The following is a 21795-nucleotide window of genomic DNA, read 5'->3' as shown; positions in this document are numbered from 1 at the left end:
ATAATAAAAAAGTAAATAGAATCGTATGGAGTGATGATTGTGTAGCTCTGTGCAGTCTAACAAAAATAGTAACGAATTTAAATGAATAAATTTATTAAATCAAATTCTATATAACCAATATCTGGGAAATACATTTGCATCACCATATATTCCAACACCATTTGTAACCAGATTTTGAGAAACCTTGTTCTTTCTACGAAAAGAACATGCAGCGAGTTGAAAACAGTACCGCCTAAGAAGGTCAAACGCTCTGAACCAATCACAGACGGGGAAAATTTGTTTACCCGTTGCATCATGGGTATACAGTTTCACCTTTTTCTTTAAAGCATATTGTTAACTATTTATCTAACAAGGAATGAATTAAATCATGTATGTATTAACATCTGTAAATAAAAGTATTATATCATATTGCAATGCAGTCTAACAGCAGTGATTCGAAAATGTGTGTTTTTGGTTGGCGGTGGAATTGTGGGTAATATGCAAATGAGTGGGCTGTAAGGCTGCAAAACGTAAGTTCTTCGAAAATACCAAATGGGATGTAAGGTGCTTATATTCAGTTTTGTTATTTTTGCTTAGCCGGAGGGATTTACTCAGTTTTTCATCTGTTTCACGTTTCTGGATAAAAGTATATGTGAGTATCCGATACTAACCCAACTTGTGGAGATGCACTGCATGGTTACTTGCAAAGGGATGAAAATAAAATAGCCTGGAAAATAATAGACAATATTTTTTTATGTTGATGATTTATTATATAATTACTTTTAGACCTTGTCAACATTCATATCTCAGTTTAGTCATGTTTTAGTAGCAGGTTTAAGTTGTAAGCGGAGGGTTAACCTACAAATTTACAGCAATTTAGAAGGTGTTCATAGAAATTCATAGCTGGGAGGGAACAGATATGAAATAAGTATATTTCAATATTACCTAAGTTACTGGGTCATACAGCAATTTAAGAGTAATGAATATTCCTACTAATAGTCATAGCCAACTAGTAAATACCTACCTATATACATTATGCAACAAGCAATGTAGTTGATTTATGTATCTACGTACGAATAAAATTAAAGATAATATAACTATGTGATACTCATGTTCTATAGCACGTTGTAAGATGAGATAGATACCCAGGATGTAATTGTGTTTGTTTGTTAATTTTTCGGCTGAATTTTCTATCAGTTTTGCAAGACAACTATTCTGACTTTCCAGGTGGGCGGTATGGATTACGGAGTTTTACATGCAGAGAGAGAGAAGATACAGCGGGAAATCGCTGCGCTCGAACAGAGTCTGGATGCGAGATCTGACGACGTCGACCTGCTTTCGTCGGATTTGGAAGAAACCGAGGATGAGTCCGACTTCGAGAAAGGCACGGCATCCTAAATACAATCTATATGTGTTGTATTTCCAACAAGAAACTAAAAATAAAACTGTTTTCCAAGGTTATGATCTAGTAAGGTGAAACTGTTTGGATTTCATAGAGCAAGTAACCCAATTGGTATCAAGACAGAACCTTAAATAAAGAATTTATAACCTTTGTGCCCTGCTAAGACCGTTGAATATAGTGAGGATAACACAAGAATTTTGAAGAGAAAAGTACTGGTGCATTTATTATGTTTTGCAAAGTTATAAAACGACTTTTTAAGGTAACAGATTATCCAGCACTTTTCATGATAATTAACCATTTGACATAGAATAGTGTTAATTGTGCTATTGTAATATTCTCTTTTCAGATGAAGATTCAGAAAGCAGTGGGCATCAGTGGACAGACCTGGTCAGATTCAGAAAATTGCCGCATAATAATATATTTTATACATTTCTTTTGAGTTGACAACAGGAATACTTACAACCCCCTTTTCCCTGCAGTCCAACAAAGAGTCTTCCACCAAGATGCCAAAGACTCAGAGAGCAAGAGAGAGAATCAGTCTTGGCTCAGGAGATGCTCCTATAGACTCCAGGTTTCAAGGCACTGTGAATTTTTATTTTTCGATTGCTGTGACTTTTAATGTACTCTACAGTACACTGTTGCATTTCCATCAAGAGAGCATCTTTATGTTTGGGTAGGAATTAGTATAGTTTCCTAAACATAAAGAGCGCATTTGAAAAAAACCACACACACTTCACAGACAGCAGGTCCTAAACAGATCGAGCAAATTTAAAAAGCAACCAGTTATAAAAAAGAGAAGAAAAACTGTGCTAAATTAAAAATAGTTATTAATTCATGAATGCTTTTTTGTCTGACTCATGTTTGGCACTGGCTATATTTGTTTAAGTAGAGAGTTTCTATAAATGAAAACATAAAGGTTTGCCAGATAGGTTTCTTGGAGCAGAAGGTTTTTATGTTTTACTGACCCTTTTCCATCCTACCCGCAAGCTAAAGCAGGACATTTACAGTGTTGTTTCCTTTAAAAAAAAAGTCTAAAATCAAGTTATTGCAAAATTGTTCTATGTCCGTAACTTAAACAGATGTAGACGTTTAAGGAAACGCTTGGAGAATGTGATTGTGCGATAGTAATATTGTAATTGACAGTGATGTCTGTGTTTCTGAAACAGATGGAGCCAGTGCTGACATAGGGGTGTCTCAGGGGACAGTAAGTAATCACTATGTATGAACTTTCTGCTTGGCTTCAAAGGATCAAGATGTTTTTGTGAACTGAAAACAGTTTTTAGTTCACCAGTTGAACCAGACTGGGACAGCACTGGAGAACAGTGGTTCGAGTTCTGAACTTGCAACTGGAAACTTCTGGGTTGTAATTTAAGTGATGCACTTCTGTTGTTTACCTTTGAGACAAGGTAAAGTACCAAGTATTTCACCAATTGGAACTTGGTATTTTAAACAGGTGCAAATGTAAGTCTTTTTATATAAAAGTAATAAAGATAAACAATTTCACTATGAAACCCTCTTCTGTTTTGCTATTGAATTTCAAACCTGGCTGTATGCTGTCTGAATAGATTGTCATTCATCTTTTGCGTGAGCAGGATTAGCTGGATACGAATAAAGCTTTCCTAAAAGTCTTTTGGAAGGCTGACTATAAATGGTACCACATTGGATTTATTAAGCAGCGCATGAATTTAAGATGGACTAAAATGCGTAATTTAAGTATTTTTTAAAATTCGTTTTCTGAAAGTCAGTTTATCAGTGTGTCTCTATTGCCAGAGTGGAGATGAGAGTGATGAAGACCTCGGTCTGCCCGAAGACGCAGAGACCTGCTTGCAGATGAACTTGGTCTACCAGGAGGTGATTGAGGAGAAGCTTGTGGAGCTGGAGAGGATGCTGAGCGAGAACAGAGAGCAGCAGGTCAGAGGGCAGGAGACACGAGCAGGGTTCAGACAGCACTTGCGGGAGAGAATCTGTCACCTCCCTAGAGATGGGACATGCTGAAAGTTTCAGTTATCTGTCATCATTTCTGCATTATCACAATTGTCAGATGAGTAACTAAGACTTGTAATTACTTGGCATATATGAAAATAAAAAAATATTTTTTTAACTCAGTGGATAGCATGATAATTGCCTCAACAAATCATTATAGAAGAAAAGTGTATGGGGATTTTTTTTTGTCTAGGCTTTCAGGCAAAGGCCATATTGATTTTACTTATTGCCATAACTTGTCCTCTCTAGTTACTCTGTATTTCACCACACAATGTATGAATGGCTGTTTAGATCACAAAAATATTTTGAAGACTTTTTTCTAAACTGAACTTCTCACACAATGGTAATTTTGCTTTCCAGCTTCTGAATGATAGCAATACTCAGTATTGAGGATTTAAAAAAATGCGTGCTAAATGTTATTGATCACAAAAATCCCAAACTGGAAAGTAATTGAGTAAGGATGAAGTAGGAGGACAAACAAATGAGATGAACAATGTTGGAGCCCAGGAATTGATGTCTTGTTTATTATAGATTTTGAGCCGTTCGGTTCTCTTTGTTTCCAGAACTTATGCCAGGAGGCTTTGCTGATGCTTGCATAGTAACTAATTAATTAATGAACATATGCTGGGAAAAAAAAGGATTTAAAGTTTCAAATCAATAGAACCCTAAAGTAAAAAGCAACTGCCTGTTGAAGGTTTACATTGCTTTTAGAAATGTGAGCTACTGTACAAGCTCAAGTGCAAAACATTGTGTGCAATAAGAACAAATTCTGCACTAAAGCTTTTAAATTTTCCCTGCAACAGATAAAGCACATAATTCTCATTACACTTGTATTTATCCCCAAACAGAATGAAATCCTCATTGAAGTGTCTGGAGCATCAGTACCAAAGCCCACTTCTAATGATTTACCTCCAATGAAACTGCACCTGGGCAGCTTCCTAAAGCCTTACTTCAGGGATAAGTCTACTGGTCTTGTAAGTAGTGTGCACATGCTGACCAGAAAGTTCCCTCACTTCTCCCTGTTATCTTTGTGATCTCTGACACTTCCTTTTTTCCTTTTTTGTAATCTGTCACATTTGTTAAATTCTATTTTATATTCAGTTGAGGTAATGAGTAAATTCCTGTAACTGTCCTGTATTAAGTCTGTATGTGAAAATTTAACAGATTTCCATTATATGACCTTAGTCTGGCTAGTATGAACTAGATGCAGATTTTGTTAAAACCGAGTTTGTCCTTCCTTGTTTTGTTCTAATCTAAGGGGCCACCAGCTAATCCAGAAATGAGAGAAAAAATGTCACAAGGGATGAAGACCTTTGAAGATTTGACAGCTAAAAGATGTAGGTTTGCATAGGAAGAATTTAATTCTGCTAGTGTGATGATGGAGTTATTGAAAATAATGTAGATGTAGGCATTATACTACTTATAGTAAATAACTAGTTCTACTTTTTACCAAAAGGATCTTAATCTGTATTTGTAAATCTGTATCTACAGATCAGTTTCCTAAGTCTTTGCTTAATATTACAAGAAGGTTATAACACAAAGTCTAAGTTTAATAGCAAATTAGTTCAAAAAGAAAAAACTTTTTTTATTTCCTTAAAAAATACTTAGTAAGTTAAGCATTGTTTGGTGAGGGTTGCTCCACTTTTTAACAACAAGCAGTACACAGGTTTCCCACAAATCCCATAGAACATGGAGAACTAACAACATAATGTCAGGCCTGGAAAAAGTCAGAGAAAATTTAAAATATCTTATATTAACAGAACATTTGTGAAATACATTGGGTTATCTTGTACTTGGAATGCCTAGTGAAATACTCAAAGCAACTACCAACATTAAATTGAGTTAGAAACTAAATCAAACAAGTGAGGAGGAGATATTGATTACAGAACTTCGGTGTCGTCCAGCAGTTAAAATCATGTAAGAGTACTGAAAGGTAATCCTGGATGTACTGTGGAGTACTCCTTTGAAATGTGAGTTCTGTGTGTCTCAGGGCTGCCCTGGCACAAGGCCCTTCTGCATTCGGCTGTGGTGAATGACAGCAGGAAGCGGCTCCAGCAGCCCAAACTGTTCAAGTAAGTGTAACAACATCACTTTATAACATCACTTTATTAGCCCTATACAATTTCGTGCATTAGGAATTTGTCTTTTTGCATACCCCAGCTTGCTCTCCATGAGACACACAGACAGGGAGAGAAGCCTGGGGTCAGAGCGCAGGGTCAGACATTGTACAGCGCCCCTAGAGCAGCTGGGGTTAAGGGCCTTGCTCAGGGGCCCAACGGAGTAGGATTCCTCTGCCGGTTGCGGGATTTGAACTGACAACCTTCCAACCTGGCTTTCTAACCAGCAAGTAGTGTAATGTGTTCATAACACAGATTGTATTTTAAATGATTGTTTGAACCTTAGCCATGTCCTCAGGTGATGGTGACCAGGATTTTCAATGGCCTGTTGCAAAATTTGCAAAGCACTGCCGAGGGAGGATTGGGAGTGTTTGGCCAGGGATCTCTCTGGCAGCCCCTGCTACTTGCTGAGCCCATGCCGTCACATCAGTGAGAATCATGCTGCTCCTCCTTTCAGCAGCAACTTTTTTTTTCCAATTCGGAATCGCCTATTATTTTTTGTGAACCCACTTGCTTTGAAACCGCTAAGGGTGTATGCATCGCATCTTGGCGCATGGCTATGGACCCTGCAAGGCTCACAATGAGGGAGATGTAGAGTGTAGACATACAGTTCCCCACCTGCCCAACTTCGACCCGCTTGTCTTTTTACACATTATGGACTACAGAGCTCCGTTCTCAAAATGTAGCTGCAGGTGCAAGAGAGACATGTCCTTCAGTGACAGTGGTACCCCTTGCCTGCAAGAGCCTGGGAGGCCAGAGGGGTTGCCATGTCACCAAGATCTGAGAAAGCCCCTGAGAATGATCCTACTGCACCATTCAGTTCACTCAACCAATGGTGCACTGCGTCACCAAGAACCCAAATCAATTCAAATCAGTAACCGTGGTTGTCAAGCTGGGTTCAGGTGAGCGCTGTCTTAACCACTCAGGAGTCCCAGTCAGCACTTAGAGTTTGCAAAGTGTCTGATAAATGGTTGCTGGTGTGACAGGTTAGAATTGTCTGTATTTTCTTGTTCTTCAAGTGAGGTGCAGGATTTGTTGCTTTGAGTTGAAACACAAAGAAGCAATGAAGAATTTCACATTGATTCAGAATGAAATGAAAAATACAAAACACTTTGATAAAAATATCAAAATCTTTTTATGTTGATGTAAATATTTCCTTTAAAATAAAGAATTGTCAAAGTGGTTTAAAATATCTGAATATATTGATTGCTTTCCAGCATATAGCATCTGTAATTAGGACACTAGTACAAAGCTCAATGTGTAATCTGTGTAAAACAGAATAAGGTAGCATTACAGATTCTTTTCACCTTCTATGAAATAAGAGGCAGCCAAGACTAGGTATTTTGAATGTTTGAGACACAACGTAGCTTTGTCTGTCTTGAAGGATTGAGTACATGACCCAGAAGTTACAAAAGGCCGAGAACATGGAGAAGCAAATTCTGGAAAAGCAAATCGAACAGACAGAGCGGGAAATTGATGCGATCAAGTAAGTGGCTTCTTTCTATATCAAGAACATCTGCAGTAAATAAATGAGTATAATGAGTATAAATGAGTTTGTTGTAATTATATGAAAGAAAATTGTTCGGTGTGTTCTGGCCAGAAGAACATTCTGGTTATCAATCATGATAAGGACATGAGTGAAAGTTAAACTCTGAAATTCATAATTATTATAAATAACATGCTCCCAATTATAAAATATTAAAACATACTGCAAGGTTAACAAATCCTCTGTATCCTCCGAGCAGAAGTCGTGAGTGTTACTTTTGGGACAAACTGGACAGTATCTAAGACATGCTCGGGTCTGCTTAATATCCTCTTTTTTAGCTTGTTAAGGGGTGCTTGTATTAAATGTTTATTATAGATATCATTGATATTCAGCCTACTTAACATTGTTACATTACAAACCAAATTTGTTTTATTGTTGGTTTTCGGTCTGAGTCTTTTCTGTCTCTATTATAGGTAAATGGGTAGGATTGTTTGGATGCAGAATGTACAAATGAAAAGTGTATCCAGCCTTTAAATTTCATTCAGTAGCGCAGCACTTTAATTAAATGGTCATAGCCAACAGAGATATAATGGAAAGAACCTATAGTGCTTTGTGTGGTTCTGATTGTATTTTGCTAGAGAGTAGTCTGCTGTCTCTGTGAGCCTGAGATGTGAAAGTGCTTTTTCTATAATTACATTCCAGCTGAGTAAGTGTATTGGCATTCTTGTTGTGCTTCATGCCATGTGAGAGTTTGTATTCCTCTGTTAAAGATATTTGTTCCTTCAAAATTAGAGCTCTTTCTCCTTTTTCCCCTAATTGTCACTAAACATGTTACTGTATCTCTACTGATTTTATTTCCTTTTTTTTTCCCAAGTGAGATGTCAGATGAACAGCTGGTAGGCAGTCGCTTAGGTGAGCACGACTGGGAAAAGATTTCAAATATTGATGTGAGTATTTTTTGTGAATGTGTTAGATTGTTGTTAATACAATGAGATTCTTTAGAATGATAATAAACCATCAGTTGATACACATTAGTGTTTATTTTATCCTTAACCTAATCTTATCCCTATTTATTATCTGTGGATGCCCTGTCATCATTGTGTAGAACCTTGATTTATACGAAATTGATGATTAATCTGATATCTAGTAAGGTTTCATTTATACAACATAATCTAAAGTGTGAGTCATAAGCCTAGAGCACTCAATTTAAAAGACACCATTTTACATTTATGCCACAGGGGCTTGTCCACAGGGCTTCTGTCTGCTGTGTGACATGACTGAAACATAGAATAAGTCTTTGTCCATACCTCCAGGAGATGCAATGTAGTGGATATTTCTCCAGAATGGGAGTCGGCCCAAAGCATTCATCATACATCCTACATCCTGGTGCCACATGTAAACTGCTGTTCAAATAACTGAAACAAATAAACTTCAGAATTAAGAAATTTACAAAATTGCCACAATATGAACAATTACAAAAACAAAAAAAATAGAAGCACGTTACTTAGTTTAAGTGACACCGGGTAATGAGTAATGTAGTGTTTATTGGAAATCTATAAGCATCTTTTTTAAATCACGTATAAAAAATTAAATGCCAGTACACTATCCCTTAGTTCTCTTCTCTTTGGATTTCTGCAGTTCGAAGGGATGCATAAGGCAGACGATATAAAGAGGTACTGGCAAAACTACGGGCATCCATCTATCAACAAGTCAAGCTGGAAAGAAGATGAAATTGAGAGCCTGAAGGAGATAGCGGCGAAGTACGACTGCTGTGATTGGGAGAAGATTGCTGAGGAGCTGAAGGTAATGGGTTGGGGCTTTCACTCCATGCTTGAGAGATGAACTGCAGCCGTGCCATGGGCATCCAATCACACCTCTCTGTTGATGCCAGCACAACGTCTCTTCCCAAACACTTAAGGTCTCTGCATTTCGTTGGTCATGTCGGTGTTTGACATCTTTTTAAAAAATTGGAGTTCTGTTATTTTTCTTTTTATATTTTCCCCCAATTTGGGATTGCAAATTACTGATCAGGGACAGTAGTAAGAATTATTGGTTGGGAGTCTAGACTCACAGCCGGAGCGGACAGTATTATTGCACCTTGAGTCAGGTACTTCACTGTGTCCTGCTTGCACTTGGGTCTCATCAATGTAAATGAGATTTCATCTAAAGTAAAAAAATCAACTGTGCTCCATCGTTTTGACTGCTGTAGGAGATTGAGGAGCATTCTGATCTAACTACTGTTTCATGACAGAAGGCTTTAGCACCAAGTGAAATGAACAATGCAGGGTGCCAGGGTGCTGCTGTTTGATCCATTCCAGCTAATTCAAGCCCAGGCTCAGATATACATCAAGATTATAAGGTCCAATTAGAAGACGTAGTAAGCACCTTTCCTAGTCGAGCCATTAGGAGCCTGTAGTCACGTCAGTCAGGATCTGATTTATGATGTAATTAAATTCAGGTCAAGGTGCTTGAGATTTGAGAGGAGAAGACAGCTCAAAGTTATGAAGTCCTCTCGTGCCATAATCTTAAAACTCATTTACCTCTTGTGCAGTGGTACGGGTGTAACTGTATAACTCTAATTGTTCAATTGATGTTGCAGACGGACAGAACTGCCTACATGTGTCTGCAAGCATACCAGCTTTACATTAACAAAGGTCTCAGGAAGAAGTTCTGGACAAAGGAGGAGGATCAGATGCTGAAAGATCTGGTGGAAAAAATGAGGATTGGGAGCTACATCCCCTATACTCAGAGTAAGGTTTCTTGAGACACAGGGGTGACAGAATGGATTGATACATGCTGCTCTTGCTGCACTTGTTTGTTGTTTTTTCTTTTATTACTTCATTTATTTGTTTTTCTTTACCACATTTTCTTGAAAAGTGCTCATAAAATGATGTGCCTACTTTTTTTAGCTTGGATGCAGCCAGCATTTTTATTGATCTGATAAATCATTGCCTTTTATAAATTAGTCTGAGGCTTTCAGAGTTCAGGTTTATGAAACGATAAGCCACAGAACCCTGGGCCATAGCGAACTCAGTGTGGGTCTGTGCAGAAATCCATATGCAGTAGTAGATGTTGTCTAAGTTTTGTGCAGGTCTTTGTTCTAGACAGGACCATAGTTATTTAATTGGTCCACACTTGCTTAAATGATTCCGCTGCTGAGGATTATTTTACTTTGTCTTTGCCGTTTAGTTTCGTATTTCATGGAAGGGAGGGAGGCGTCTCAGCTGGTGTACCGCTGGACACAGTCTCTGGATCCTTCCTTGAGAAAAGGACCTTGGACAAAGGCTGAAGACGAGGTCAGCTGTTCAACTCTGTCAAGTGTGGGAGTTGTATTTAGGGATGTGAACCTGTACATTGGACATCGTTACAGTGGGAAACAAGCAGTGTGTCAAAGTGAAGGCATTGACTGGCTAGAGAGTGTAGCTGAAAGCGCTCTTTTTCTTGTAATGTTTTACACCGCCTCTAACTCACAAGGGGCTACCGCAGTGGAGGACTGAGTTACCAAAAGGTGCGGTCAGATATAAATTGGTGGCAATGTTTTTTTTTTACAGATGTTACTGCGGGCTGTGGCGAAATACGGCCATCGAGACTGGTGGAAAATTCGGGATGAAGTCCCGGGCAGAAGTGATACCCAGTGCAGGGACAGGTTAGAATGGCATTTCGTTTAAGCCGAAGAGCATATACAAATTAATTAAAGTAAAGTCTTCTCTCCTGAACACGCAACGGTAGACAATAATTATATGCACTGCTCATTAATCATTCTAATGCTTGTAACATATCCTACCAAGCCATCCATCAGGTGATTGTTGTTCATGATTCTCAATAATTAGTATCCATTAGGTCACTATTTGGACCACGACCTTACAACAGTGTTCATCAACAGTAACAGTAACTGTCATTGTTGCAAGAGACTCATAGTGTTTGACTCTTAGTAATCTGAGGCCACAAAAGAGATTCTCAAAGCAAAATAAACTGTATCATGAAAAACATAGATCGGTGAAGCTTGGTATACACTATACTGTATAGTGGGACCAAAGGGAACTTGTGATGCTGGACAATAACATTACATACTGGGGAGCACTAATATCACTGCAGTCTACCAGAGGAGAGGTGGAAATCCTCAAGGTCACAAATGGTGGTTATGCCATGCGGGCATAGTTCAGCTCAGTATGAGCCTGTAAGCATAAAGTAATTACTGACAACGGATGGATTGAGTCTCTTCCTCTTTCTGACCCCTGTGAGCAGAGATACATACATGTGATGCTGTATCGCATATGATGCAACAGCCCAGATGATTGTCCTGTATTGTAACGTGTGTATATAAACGTATGTTTTGTGCTTCTGTCGTACTGCTAGAACACTAGTTATTTGAATAGGGAATGCTCAACTAAAACAATTACACTTACTCAGTATGTGTATTTTTTTAAATGAGTTAAGCCATGATCATAGTAGATTCTTCAGAATGCTTTCCTGTGCATCAAAGGACACGCTGTGCTGTGTGCCTTACAGATACTTAGACAGTCTGAGTGAAGATGTGAAGAAAGGCAAGTGGAGCCCAGACGAAGAACAGAAACTCATAATGCTGGTGGAGAAGTATGGAGTCGGTAGGCATTGCCTGTTGAGTACTGAACATGTTCAAGTAGCTGTAGGTCAATATGCAAAGTCCTCTTTTTTACAATTCCAAGTTACTATTGTTATTTGCTGATGGACACTCTTATCTAGGGTGATTTACATCAGCAGAGAACTGTTACTTTCAAATACACATCACTCTCATTTGTATAAATTCACAATTTTGAATACTTTTTATTCATATGTTTGCATTGCATAATAGCTTGTAAATTGTGCAATTAGTAAATGGTTATAAATTTGACACATGTATTTGCTTTAGTGGTTTTAAGGTCATTTATTTTTATGATTTCATCTGGTTGCATGAGCCTTTGATTTGCAATTCAGCACTTTATGGGAGCTACTGAGGTAGAAAATGTTAATGTCTTGGTGGGGTCTGTGCATTTTTTGTGCTTTTGTTTTCTAAATGTGTTGTTCTGTACTGATTTTTGTCAGGGCGCTGGGCTAAAATTGCATCCGAGATTGAAAACAGAGTAGATTGCCAGTGTTTACAAAAATGGAAACTCTTAACAAGACCTAAGGTAAGTCTTTTCTCAGTATCTTCATGTTTAAAGGAAATGCAAAATAATACCTAAGAAATGTGCAGTTATCCTCGGCCTATGTGGACTACAGTGTGTTTTCCAGACAGATGATTGATGTTGTCCATCTTAAGATGCAGCTAGTCATCACTAATATAATGTCTTTGCACGTTGATGTGTTTAAGTTAGTGACTCTTCAGTGCCTATGGAGGTAGAGAACAGTGGACTGTGTTATAGTTATTTCAGCAGATGCTGAAAAACGGTTTGACTGTGTAGAATACAAAGGTTTTACTTGAACTTTGGTTGCTCTTTTATGCAGTTTATTTACCTGCCTCTACAAATCACACAAGACTTAAATACTAATGGAATACAATTATTTCCACTTTTATCTGTGGCACTAGACAAGTGATTGTGTGGGACTTTTATGATTTCTAAACAGTAATATGTCAATTTTGTATGTATAACATTAAAGAAAAGCATATTGTGTATCAGAGGCTGGTGTTCTATCTATTCAGAAATTCAAAAATGTATAATAAGTAAGAGAATATGAGGGAATGGTATGTTTCTGGCAAATTGAACTGCATCCTTTCTAAATTTCTTTCTCTGTTGTGGGTCCTGACTTTGGTCACTGCCGGAAACCTCTAAAGAGAAGACAGGCCAAAAAGATGGAGCCCACCCAGAGGAAGAGGAAGAGAAGAAGGCATTCGTCTATGAAGTGGAAACCGCCGAGCTCCGAGTTCGAGGACTCGGACGAATGGGGGGCTGCGAGCTCTGACCCGGAGAAGTCAGACAGTCAGGAGGACAGAGAGAGCGAAGTCAGTGAGGAGAAGGATGAGTACCACATGCCGAGTATCGATCTCTGGATCCCCACGGAGCCAAAAAGGGCAGATGACACCCAGCTTTTGTGGAAGCCAACAGTGATGTCCAAATCAGAGAAAAAAAACCATCCCCCCCCACATTCCACTCCTGCGCATTCTTCAGACCCACAGCACGTTGCCGGTCCTACCACTACTGCCAAGAATTGCACCGTCATCGGGGATGTGCAGCAGGTGTCGAGTAGCAAGACAAACACCAGCTCCACGCTGCTGGAAGAGGTAACACTGCTGCTTGTGTGAGGCTCAATACACTAAAACCTTTCCCTTGAAACGGATTTTGGCCAGGAAAATTATTGCAATTTTTTAAACCTAGTAAATCGCATGAATTACATTTAGTTTAAAATGTAGATGATGTTTCCAGCATATTTACAGATCCGTCACAGTAAAGGATACATGTTAAATAACTTTGGTGAGTCACCAAAAGGCCTCCCTCAGTGTTTGTGCTAGAAAAATAAGACTTTGTCATTCAAAAAGAGTTGATTGTCCACAGATAAATTATGATTTTGCCAAAAAAAAAAGATGTTTAAAGCCTAAACCGTACTCTTTGTTTTTCTATTAATCAAAGACTTCTCAGAGTGGAAACAAAATGCTTAAGGTCACTTACAATCAAGTGAGGAATCTCCTGAGAAGCAAAACCAAGTTTCAGCACACAGTGGTAAGTATTTTAGTAAGTATATCTGGTAAGTATTTCTAGTTAGTTCTGCATTTAACTGTGTGCCAAGAGGTGAATAAAACATAGGAAATGTTATTAGCAGATGAAGGAGAGGAGACTCTCGTAAGATGCACAGGAAGTCCAATTATTTCCCAGATATACGGCAGGCTCAGGTCTGAAGAAATGGTTCTTGCTCTTAACATCATTACAATTTGGAATTGTGTCTCTCCTGCAGACTAGAACAAAAAAACCGCTGCAGAAAAAGAAGGCAGAAGCTGAAGAGGCCCTTCAGAAGAGCCAGGGCACAAAGAGTTTAGCCAAAATGGGGAAACAGGTGCAAAACTCTGCGCTCAATGAAAAGCTGCTGATAGCTGTAACCCCCTGGGTGGGCAACGTCCTAATGCCAGCAGATCTAGACCGGCAACACAAGCGCAGAGAAGGTGCTGACTTTCACAGTGAGATGTCACTGTGGTTAAATGTAAATCTTGTAACACAACCCTCAAGTGGCGGCAGATGGCTTTTAGTCTTAATGCTGCTGTTTGTTTAGTTATTTTAATTTTCAGTTCCGAGTAGCTAATGAAAAGCTTTCATTTTTACGCTGACGATACTCAAATATACATCCATACCAAACCTGACACTGATGTGGCTGTCTCTATTCTATCTAATTGCATCTCTAACATAAAAATTTGGATGACTCAAAACTTCCTTCATCTTAACTGTGACAAGACTGAAGTCTTGCTTAATCCCCCATCAACTTCGTAAAGCCAGTCATGTAACCCTGTCTGTAGATGGCTCTGTACTTGAGCTTCAATCAAAATTGAAAAACCTTGGGGTTATATTCGATTCTGGGTTAACATTCGACCCACATGTACAGCATACTGTCAAAACATCTTTTTTTCACCTTAGAAATATCGCAAGACTACGCCCTGTGCTATCATTAACTGTGGCTGAAAAGCTGATCAACATATTTGTATTCTCTCGAATTGACTACTGCAATGCTCTGCTTGCTGGGGTATCTAAATCTACTCTGAACAAACTGCATTATGTCCAAAATTGAGCAGCCAGAATCCTGAGCAGGTCTAGTGCAAGTGTTCACATTACTCCTATCCTGGAGTCCTTGCACTGGCTTCCTGTCAAATTCCGCGCAGACTTAAAAATCCTCATGCTCACCTATAAGGCTTACTCCCCACCTCGCAACCTCTGCTCTTTAAATTCTGCCCTCCTTACTGTCCCCCAAGCCCATCTACATTGTATGGGCGACAGGGCCTTCTCCTGCTATGCCCCCAAGCTCTGGAACTCTTTGCCCAAGGATATCAGAGAGTCACCTTCTCTAAACTCCTTCAAATCCAGACTCAAAACCTTCTTCTTCAGGAAAGCCTTTACTTAACTGGTTCCATTCTTTACCCCTCTGCTCTTCTTAGTACCACCTTCCACGGTCTCCTCTATTGTTATTGTTGTAATTGTGTCTTATCTTGTGAAATCTTCTTATTTATTGTTGTAGTCTTCTTATTTATCGTTATTGTCATCCTGTAAAGCGCTTTGAGAAGCCACCTTTAAAGGCGCTATATAAAATAAAGTTTATTATTATAATGACTTGATCTTGGACTGCTGCTATTCATTACCAAAAAGCGCTGGCATTCTGTGTTTGGTGTAGGTTGAAGTTTCAAGTTTTGGATAGGTGCTACAGTTGTGTAAAGTAATGTTTAACATTCAGCAGCAAAACATGTTAATCTGCTGCTTCAGGTCTTGGGGCTGAAATAAAGTGTCAAGACTGCTGATAAAACAAAAGGTACTCAAAAACTCAAGAAGATACTGTTTTTCATTATAGCTGATGTCATCAGAGAGAAAGCGGAGGACATTGGCCTCACCAGCACTCCAGTCTTTACTCTGCTTATTAAAGTGAGTAGCCCTACGTTTTATGTTGATTCCATTTATTGAATATTTGTGCGCATGTCTTCTAGGCCAAATGTGCTTTCTGCTTTAAAACGTATAAATAAATGTAGGCTTTTCTTTATGCGACTTTCTACTGTTGTCTTAAATGGGTTTCTTTCTAGTTAACTTATTTTGGACAGTGGTCTACATAAGGTAGACCCGATTAGAACAAAAGAGGTTTTTTAATAAAAACTTAGCACACCAGATAATTATTTTTGTAGTTGATTTTCACATATATTTATTTGCAAAAGCATGCCAGCAGTTCAATATGAAGCCTGCACTGTCACTCTGTCTGTGCTGTCACTCTGTCACAAATGCAGGGTATACTTGCTTCCTACTTACAGGTGTTGTGGTAGCATCCTGTGCTAGAGAACTTTGGTATATGTGAGTGAGGTATGTACAGTTAATGCTGGTACAGTAAAGCTTACGGAGTGCTTCAGGGGGGTCTAATGCCAGCAGATCTAGACCGGCAACACAAGTGCAGAGGATGTATGTGATGTCACTGTGGTAACTATACCTCTCTTCCCCCTTTCTATACCAGGTTCTTCACATCGATGCAGAAGGTTGCAAGAAAGTCATAGAGGAGCGAAACAAAATGGTAAGGTGTGCTGAAATCATTATTGACACCGCAAAAAGTAAAACATTCCACATTCCAACATTCCTCCATTCAGAGATATTTGCCAGAAGTTAAATTAAGTCTTATTTGCTGATGTGTACTAGGATGCATTCTAGTGTTAATGCAGTTTTGTCTGAGTGGTAACTATGTGTTCAATGATGAGATTGTAATATGTTTGTAGTACCAACTGGTTCAAAATATCAAAAGATGTTTAAGTCTGTTTTTTATACTGTATTATATGATCCACTTTGTCAAAGTGCTTTTCTCTTTTTCAGGAGCCCTCAAATAATAAGAGCGCAAGTAAAGGTGCGTCATGAATTTATCTACTTTTAATAATTCGCATATTTTGTATAAAGGTGATGCCCAGAGTGCTGAGCCATCAAAGGTGCTCACCTGAGCACAGGTTGAGCTCTGTGATCATGGATTTGAGTCTGGGTCATGTCAATAACTGATGATGATGAGGATTCCACTGCCAGAGTTGACTGTGATGCCAGCAGTAGGATGGGACTGGGACTTTCGGCTCTGAGCAGCACTTGTAGCTTCTCGCGCACTTGCAGGAATGCAGTACTGGTGGTGAAGGACACGCCTCTCCTCCAGTCAGTGCTGAACTACAAGGAACCTGGTGTTGCTAATTTCACATCAGCTGAGTGAAATTAGCAACATCGGGTTGGTAATTCTTACTGGAGTATTTCCTGCAGATATATAACTTTAATATAGAAATATATTAGTATTTTTGCACTTTAAGTTTGTTTATTTGTGTTTTTTGTAATTTGTTTGTAACTTTAATTTGTGTTTCCTATTGTATTTTCTTATTTGGACTCCAGCCATGCAAACGGTACCCCCTACCCAGATGATATGCAAAAATTCTTCACTTTTAAATAGCACAAAAACTGTGGCCCAAATCTTGTACGAAAAGCGATTGAAAGAGGCCAGGAAGAAGAAGGAAGCTCGGAAAAAACAGACCATGTTCCTTCCTGTCCTGATGATTCCCCAGACCTTTGTGATACAACAGCCCTGGCAGCAGGCGGCGCAACCTGTCATGCCCTCTACAGCAGTGGCCTCCACGTCATCTGCTTCAAAGCCCACTGCTGTCCCGAGTGAGAAAATGGGATGCGCTGTAGAGACCAAGAAATCATCAGAAAGATCACTGGCATTGAAGGAAGATGCGCAAGCTCCTAAAGGGAAACCATCTACCAACCCATCAGTACAGGCGATGCCACAGAAGAATGAGTCTTGCTTACCTCAAGCTCCTGTCTTGCCAAATTCTGTACCTGGAAACAGCCTGAACGCAAATCAGGTGGCTCTGTCCCCAGCTGCAGGTAGCCCTGTTCTACCTGTGCCCATTACTTGGATAATGACTCCTCAAGGCCTGCTACCAGTTTGCTCACAGCCTGTGTTAGGTGTAGCTAATTCTCTTCAAACACCCATCGTTGTGAGCCAGCTAGGACAGCAGACATCCACTTCCCCTAATAGTGTTTTGCCTGCAACAGGACTAAATGCCACTGGCGGCACTGCAAGCCTTGCTGTGGCAACTACTAACACTTCACCAGCTCCTGCGATTTTACAGACAGCGACCGTCAAATCAGCTGATACAGTTTGCACAAGCCAGCCATTGAGCAAACCATCCAGTTCTGCCTCAGCTGCAAGCTGCATTCCGTCTATCACAGCCACTTGTACAACAACCACTGTTTCTGTCCCAGCTGGCAGCAGTGTTTCACCCACTGTCATTCCCTTGGCAACCACTACACAAACTGCAAGTCGAGTATTTAGACCTATTTTGGCTGTCCAACAGGGCGTAAGTGTGATAAATGGTGTCCAGCCCAGCTTACAGAAAGGCACTGGCAACCTTCCTACTGACAGTGTACCCTCCGTTCCCAAGTTGTTACCTGCAGCTCAACCTCAGGTCAATACGCAGCAACAAAGTGTCCCCCATTCTCAGCCCTCCCAGACACCTGTGACCTCAGACTCGTCTCCAAAGCACACAGCCTCCTCTCAAAATTCAGCCTCCAAGGTGGAGAGAGCAGTTCTGGACCTCAACCTCATGTTTCTGGAGGAAGACAGCCAAGTGAACGAGTGGCTGACTGGAAAAGGGGGAGTGCAGCTCCCCAACTTGAACGTCTCTCTGCCCTACTTGCCTCCTTTCGTGTGTACCTTGAAAAACCTCTCCTGCCTCCTCTCCCACAAGAAGTCCTTGGAGAAGAACGCCTCGGCCTTGTTGGCCAAGGACCGCAGGGAAGAGCCAAGCCCGAGTGGAGAAGTGGACATGGAAGCACTCCGGAGGGTGGTTGCAGAGAAACTCGGGAACAATCCAGCCTACCTCCTCCTGAAAGCTCGTTTCCTGGCATGCTTCACTCTGCCAGCTTTCTTGGCCACCATCCCCTTTCTCAGCCAGTCTGAGTGCCCTGCTATGTTGTCCTCCTCGGACAGCGACTTCGAGGAGGACGTGGAGCGCAGAAACGACGCACAGCCTCCCACTTCAGAAGAGCCCAAGGAAGCAGATCTGCAGTGTGTGAATGAGGTAAGGATGTCTGCTGGTGACCTGAGTCCAGACAGTCAAAAACAATGGAAAACATGTTTAATTAATAAGGAGTATAAGATAATTCAGTTTCTGGTTTGGTTCTCAGTAAGGTATAAGTGCTAAGGCCAGTTGTACTCTATAAGCCTTTAACAATTTAGTCTTGGTATGTGTACCTCCAGCACTAACGATAGTTCTGATTCACAAAGCTTGGGCCATAAGTCAACTCGGCAGGGGTGGAGAAGTTGAAGCTGGGTTATATGCCACTGAGATATTTATTATCTACTACTATATCCACCACTGTATCTAATATCTACAACTGCTCCTGCCAGGATGAAATCATTGATATTCACAGGTTCAGAACATACACAGTACCATTCCCTAGACAGCGGGGAACTCCCTTGTGCCAATAAGAATTCTCCATTACCTAGGTATCAAGGAAGTGACATCATTTTCCCTAAAACAGGCTCTTGCACTTCAGGAAAATGAATAAATTAAAACCTCCTCTTACAACAGCATGTTAAAAAGTAATCAATCTTAGATTTACAGCAGTTCAGAGTGAACCAAAGAAGGGAATGAAAGTAAGGGGATCTTAGACTGGAGAGACTGAAAGAATTAGGTTTTTGATGGACATTTTATTTAATAATAATAACAACAATAATAATAAAAAAAATAAGAATAAGGAGAATAGTAATAATAATTGCTTACACTTATATCACACTTTTCTGGCACTCCACTGAAAGCACTTTACAGGTAATGGGGACTCCCCTCTACCACCAATGTGTAGCCCCCACCTGGATGAAGCTCACCACACAACAGCTATCATTGGGGAGGAGAACAGATTGAAGAAGCCAGTTCATAGATGGGGATTATTAGGAGGCCATGTCTGGTAAAGGCTAATGGCAAATTTGGCCAGGATGCCAGGGTAACTACCCTACACTTTTCGAGAAACACTCTGGAATTTTTAATGACCATAAATAGTCAGGACCTCTGTTTTACGTCTCATCCGAAGGATGGCAACTTTTTACAGTAGAGTGTCTCCGTTGCTATACTGGGGCATTAGGACTAACACAGACCGGAGGGTGAGGGCCCCCTGCTGGCCCCACTAAGATCTTTTCCAGCAGCAACCTTAGTTTTTCCCAGGAGCTCTCCCATCCAGGTACTGACCAGGGTCACACCTGCTGAGCTTCAGTGGGTTGCCAGTTGTGAGTTGCAGAGTGATAATAGTATATAGTAATCTGCCCTTGCGACTGTGTGAAACCTGGTTCACCTGTCCATATGTTTTTGATTTTAGGCCAGGCCTGAAGTGAACCCATCCCTCCTTTCCACTGATGGTGCTGTTGCCAACGAATTCAAGGGAATGACAACAAGAAGAAGGAGCCGCTTCCTGAAAAGAGTGTGAAAGCAGCGCTGATTCCTAACTTGGTTCACTCTGGTGATTTCAGACTTCTGCTTTGGACGCACATAACTGATACACCTTCAAAGAAACAGGGAATTAACAAGACAGAGGCACAGAGTTCACCATGGTGCTGGATTAGTTGAGGTAGAATAATTTTAAAATGGGTCACAGAGGTAGGGTCTGAGGTAGGGGCCTTCATACAAGAGATTACACCACTTAACCTTCTATTACTGAATTTAAAAAATATAAATTATAAATCATCATAAAATTATATACATAAAGCAGCCTCGTAAAACAATCTGTAGGGGAAATCATTTTGTTTTTCTTATTAGTGAAATATTAGACTTCAAAAGATAAGGGACAACAAACGGATGGTCTACAAAGTTTTGATCTAATTTCCTGGCTACCTATACATCAGGAAAACGAAAATAATTGCAATATTGTTCAGAACCTCTTTGCATCTCTGTGTTTGAGAAAGCATCCATTAAGTAAAATACTTTGAAAATATCCTAGACTTTGTTTTTTGTAATGTTTTGCTTTGTTCTGATGTTGAAGGCAGAAAAGCCTGGTGGTGTTCTGTACACTGAATTTTGTCTAGCTTTTTTTGAAGAATGTAGTGTTATGCTGTCACTGAATATATGGAGTATGTTGTATAATTCTATATATATTGTAATAAATGTTAAAGTATTTTGGAATAAACATTTTTATCACTTAATAGTCCTGACACTTTAATGCATCGTAGCCTTTAAAAAAGGTTTCAGGAATGTAATTTTGTAATATAATGTCATGTGTAGTTTCTTTCCAATAACTACTATCCCTTATGTATTTATATATATATATTTATGAGAAATAAGTAAAACATAAACATTATATTAAAGATAATTTTGATAGACAATGGTAATTTTCAAGTGCAACTTTTTTTTCAGTGATGATTTTGAAAATTCTTTTGATTTCCTTTTCCAGAAGTATAAAAAAGCATATATATTTGGGGCTTTCCCTCATATGTCAAAGGAGGATATCTACATATAAAGTGATAATTATACCCTGTTGATGTTAAGCTAACACTATCTTGTAAGATAATGCATTGTAACCAGCTCATATTTGTGATTGCCATACTTTTTCATTTATAAAGTGCCATAAATCTTTAAAGAGCAGTGCTAGAAAAAAACCTTATCACAAAATTCCCACAGGCCTGTAAATATTAAATGAATAAACACTTGTTAGAGTACGGATTTGTTTCCCTCGTGAAATCAAACAATTCTTATAAATAAATCCGGATTATTAATAAATACATGTAGCACATACTAAGCATTAAAACTTTCGTGCCAGGCATGTGTATTGTCTTTGTTAGTATGTACCCGTATAAGAAACATCAAAGAGGTTTGTGGACCATAAAAAAAAAAGCAGCTCCAAAAGAAAATGACTTTGGTTCATTTTTAAAATGTAATATATCATACACTATATTATGTATTGGAAAATATGTTTATATCTAAAGCATATTTTGCTGTTATTGATTATTGTACTTTAAAAGAGTCATCAGGAGCAATATTCTTTAAAATTTGCGCAAACCTAATTTTTAATTTGTGTGCATTTCTGCATTGTTAGCCTTAAAACTGTGTGAAAGGGTGATCACAGTCAGAAAAGGCATAGAGCTGTGGCAGATCCCTCCTATTCAGGCTTTTTAAACTGTTGGCT

General features: G+C 39.4%; 1 protein-coding gene across 1 annotated transcript; it reads left to right on the top strand.

Moving 5' to 3' along the window:
• Positions 1–119: 119 nt before the first annotated feature.
• On the top strand, positions 120–21328 carry snapc4 (small nuclear RNA activating complex, polypeptide 4). Its single transcript, XM_015366865.2, has 25 exons — positions 120–631; positions 1207–1363; positions 1728–1768; positions 1861–1960; positions 2548–2585; positions 3152–3292; positions 4213–4338; positions 4623–4701; positions 5355–5436; positions 6866–6967; positions 7842–7914; positions 8606–8770; positions 9567–9717; positions 10157–10263; positions 10519–10613; positions 11477–11571; positions 12029–12114; positions 12759–13205; positions 13552–13641; positions 13874–14078; positions 15467–15537; positions 16112–16168; positions 16462–16492; positions 17011–18704; positions 19996–21328. Exons 2-25 carry the CDS (start codon positions 1216–1218, stop codon positions 20101–20103), a joined length of 4332 nt encoding a protein of 1443 aa, XP_015222351.2. The 5' UTR covers positions 120–631; positions 1207–1215; the 3' UTR covers positions 20104–21328.
• The last annotated feature ends 467 nt before the right edge of the window (positions 21329–21795 follow it).

The sequence above is a fragment of the Lepisosteus oculatus genome, chromosome 24, assembly GCF_040954835.1.
Source record: "Lepisosteus oculatus isolate fLepOcu1 chromosome 24, fLepOcu1.hap2, whole genome shotgun sequence".
Lineage (NCBI taxonomy): Eukaryota > Metazoa > Chordata > Actinopteri > Semionotiformes > Lepisosteidae > Lepisosteus > Lepisosteus oculatus.
Note: the sequence above shows the minus strand (reverse complement) of the source record. Positions and strands in the feature narration are given on the sequence as shown.

Excerpts from the sequence above, each read along its gene's own strand:
- snapc4 (XM_015366865.2), top strand. The coding sequence starts at position 1,216 with ATGGATTACGGAGTTTTACATGCAGAGAGAGAGAAGATACAGCGGGAA. Across the intron at positions 13,642-13,873 it reads CCAAGTTTCAGCACACAGTG|ACTAGAACAAAAAAACCGCT; the intron begins GTAAGTATTTTA and ends TCTCTCCTGCAG. Across the intron at positions 16,169-16,461 it reads TAGAGGAGCGAAACAAAATG|GAGCCCTCAAATAATAAGAG; the intron begins GTAAGGTGTGCT and ends TCTCTTTTTCAG.